This window comes from Mus pahari, chromosome 1 (assembly GCF_900095145.1).
Source record: "Mus pahari chromosome 1, PAHARI_EIJ_v1.1, whole genome shotgun sequence".
Taxonomy (NCBI): Eukaryota; Metazoa; Chordata; class Mammalia; order Rodentia; family Muridae; genus Mus; species Mus pahari.
In genome coordinates, this window is record NC_034590.1 from 90,399,101 (window position 1) to 90,401,207 (window position 2,107).

General features: G+C 45.2%; 1 protein-coding gene across 1 annotated transcript in view; it reads left to right on the forward strand.

Annotated features, from left to right (window-relative positions):
• Positions 1 to 2,107, forward strand: part of Vwa3a (von Willebrand factor A domain containing 3A) — a 65,904-nt gene that overhangs the window by 45,695 nt on the left and 18,102 nt on the right. Inside the window, exon 20 of the mRNA XM_029535862.1 lies at positions 1,145 to 1,215. Within this exon, the coding sequence (XP_029391722.1) occupies positions 1,145 to 1,215 (71 nt within the window). The remainder of the gene's footprint in view (positions 1 to 1,144; positions 1,216 to 2,107) is intronic.

Below are 2,107 nucleotides of genomic sequence, written 5' to 3' on the forward strand. Positions count from 1 at the left end.
CCCTCTCTCTCTTCCCCTCTCTTTCTCTCCCCCACCCTGTTCTCTCTCTGTATGTATATGTGTGTATAATAGTTACAATAATTACATGTTTATCTTAACATTTTAGAAAAGTGCTGACTTTGTTGACCATAACACAGGTTTTCTTCTTTAAAACCATAAGAAGTGCCAGGTGGTGGTAGCACACACCTTCAGTCCCAGCACTCGGGAGGCAGAGGCAGGGCAGATATCTGAGTTTGAGGCCAGCCTGATCTACAGCATGAGTTCCAGGACAGCCAGGGCTACACAGAGAAACCTTGTCAGGGGGGCTGGGAGAGAAGCAAATGAAATATAAAACAATATTAAATAAGTGGCAGCTTAGAGGTTATGTATATGCAAAAGTCAGTACGATAGCATGGAGAGACTGAGCCTGAGGCACACCAATCCCTTCCAGCCTCTGGAACTCATAGATGCTTCCAGAGGCAGGGCATGCCTGTGGTCACAGCTGGTGACATCACTTGGGTGTGAGCTCCAGAGAACTTTTCAGATCTTTCTAGCTATGATCTTGCTGGACATGTTCATTTACATTCCTGCTGATGATCACTAATAATAGCAGACAGAACAGCTACGAGTTGCCAGCTATGAGCTGCCAGACACAGCTTAAGCATTTTATATGCACTATAACTTGAGCCTCACCATAACACCATGATTGTGAAGTAAATGACTATCTGCCCTGTCTAGCAGATGAGTAGCTGAGGCACAGCCTAAAGGACAGAAGCTGAACCCAGGCAGGACACCATCAAGACCCAGTGTACTTGCCAAATACCAGAGTTGTTACGATCAAGAGTGACATTGATATGTTCACTGCAGATATTAGCCACTAATAATATTTACCATGTGGGTCTCCCCATCCCATACTGTAGCAAGAACCTTTGTGTGGAACTTCCCCTTCCCATGAGTGCCAGGACACAGTCCTGTGGCTAGTTACACTCTTGGTGGCATCATACCACTGGATGATATAAGGTTGGGGCTGGTTAGTTCAGTTCACTGTGGTCCCATCTTGCCTCTTGGGCTTGTCACTTCCACGTGGCCTGCATACATGAAAGGCATTGACATTTGCCCAGATCCACACCCTCCCACTAATGCTCAAGATGTGCTTTATTTCTAGGTATTTATGAAAGTGATGATATCAAAGCCATTGTATCTGAGATAGAGAAAGCCCTCAACTACTCCCAAAAGGTATGCCTTGGGCTTGGGCTTGGGCTTAAACATGTACGGTTCCCGCCATGGCTGCTGCAACAGAGTACTTTGAATCAAAAAGACATTTATGCTTCTGTGCTCCCAGAGCCATGGTCCTTCGGTGGGATATGGATAGAACCCTTTGTTACCGCATCCCTTTAGAGCTGGGGAAAAGCAAAACGGTGTTAGATGCTTATTATAAAGGCACGGAAGATTTCTAAGACTACTGCAGTAGGAGAGAGTCTAAACACAAACAGACACCACAGAAATAGTGAGGAATTGACTGCTCATCCAGTGAGCAGTCAATGGATGGAAAAATCACTAAAAGGAAGTGGATTAGGCGGCAAGGGTGCAGAGGCTCTTGTTAAAGGCAGACCCAGGACCTAGGACTCAAGGAGGAGCAACTCTGAATGGATATCAAGGGCAGAATGACTTTTGCTGAATTTACTTAGCACCAGTCTTCGCTAAAACTAGGCTGAGATGGCCAAAGTGGGGGCCTGGTCAAGAAGATGACGCTAAGTTTGGTTTATGACCACCTGTGGGCATTCCTCAGCTGCATGAGCATGGTCTAACCTATGCCTCCATCTGCACATGGCTGTCTGCTGTCTGTGTGCTGGCCTTTTCTTTCTCACAAGAACTCTAGCTGTATTAAATTGAAGGGCCCACCCTCCTCCAGTATGACCTCATCCTGACTTTCATTTTGACTTCAGCTGCAAAGACGTTATTTTTTGTTTTTTGTTTTTTGTTTTTTGTTTTTTGTTTTTAGATTTATTTATTTATTATATGTAAGTACACTGTAGCTGTCTTCAGACACTCCAGAAGAGGGCGTCAGATCTCGTTAAGGATGGTTGTGAGCCACCATGTGGTTGCTGGGATTTGAACTCCGGACCTT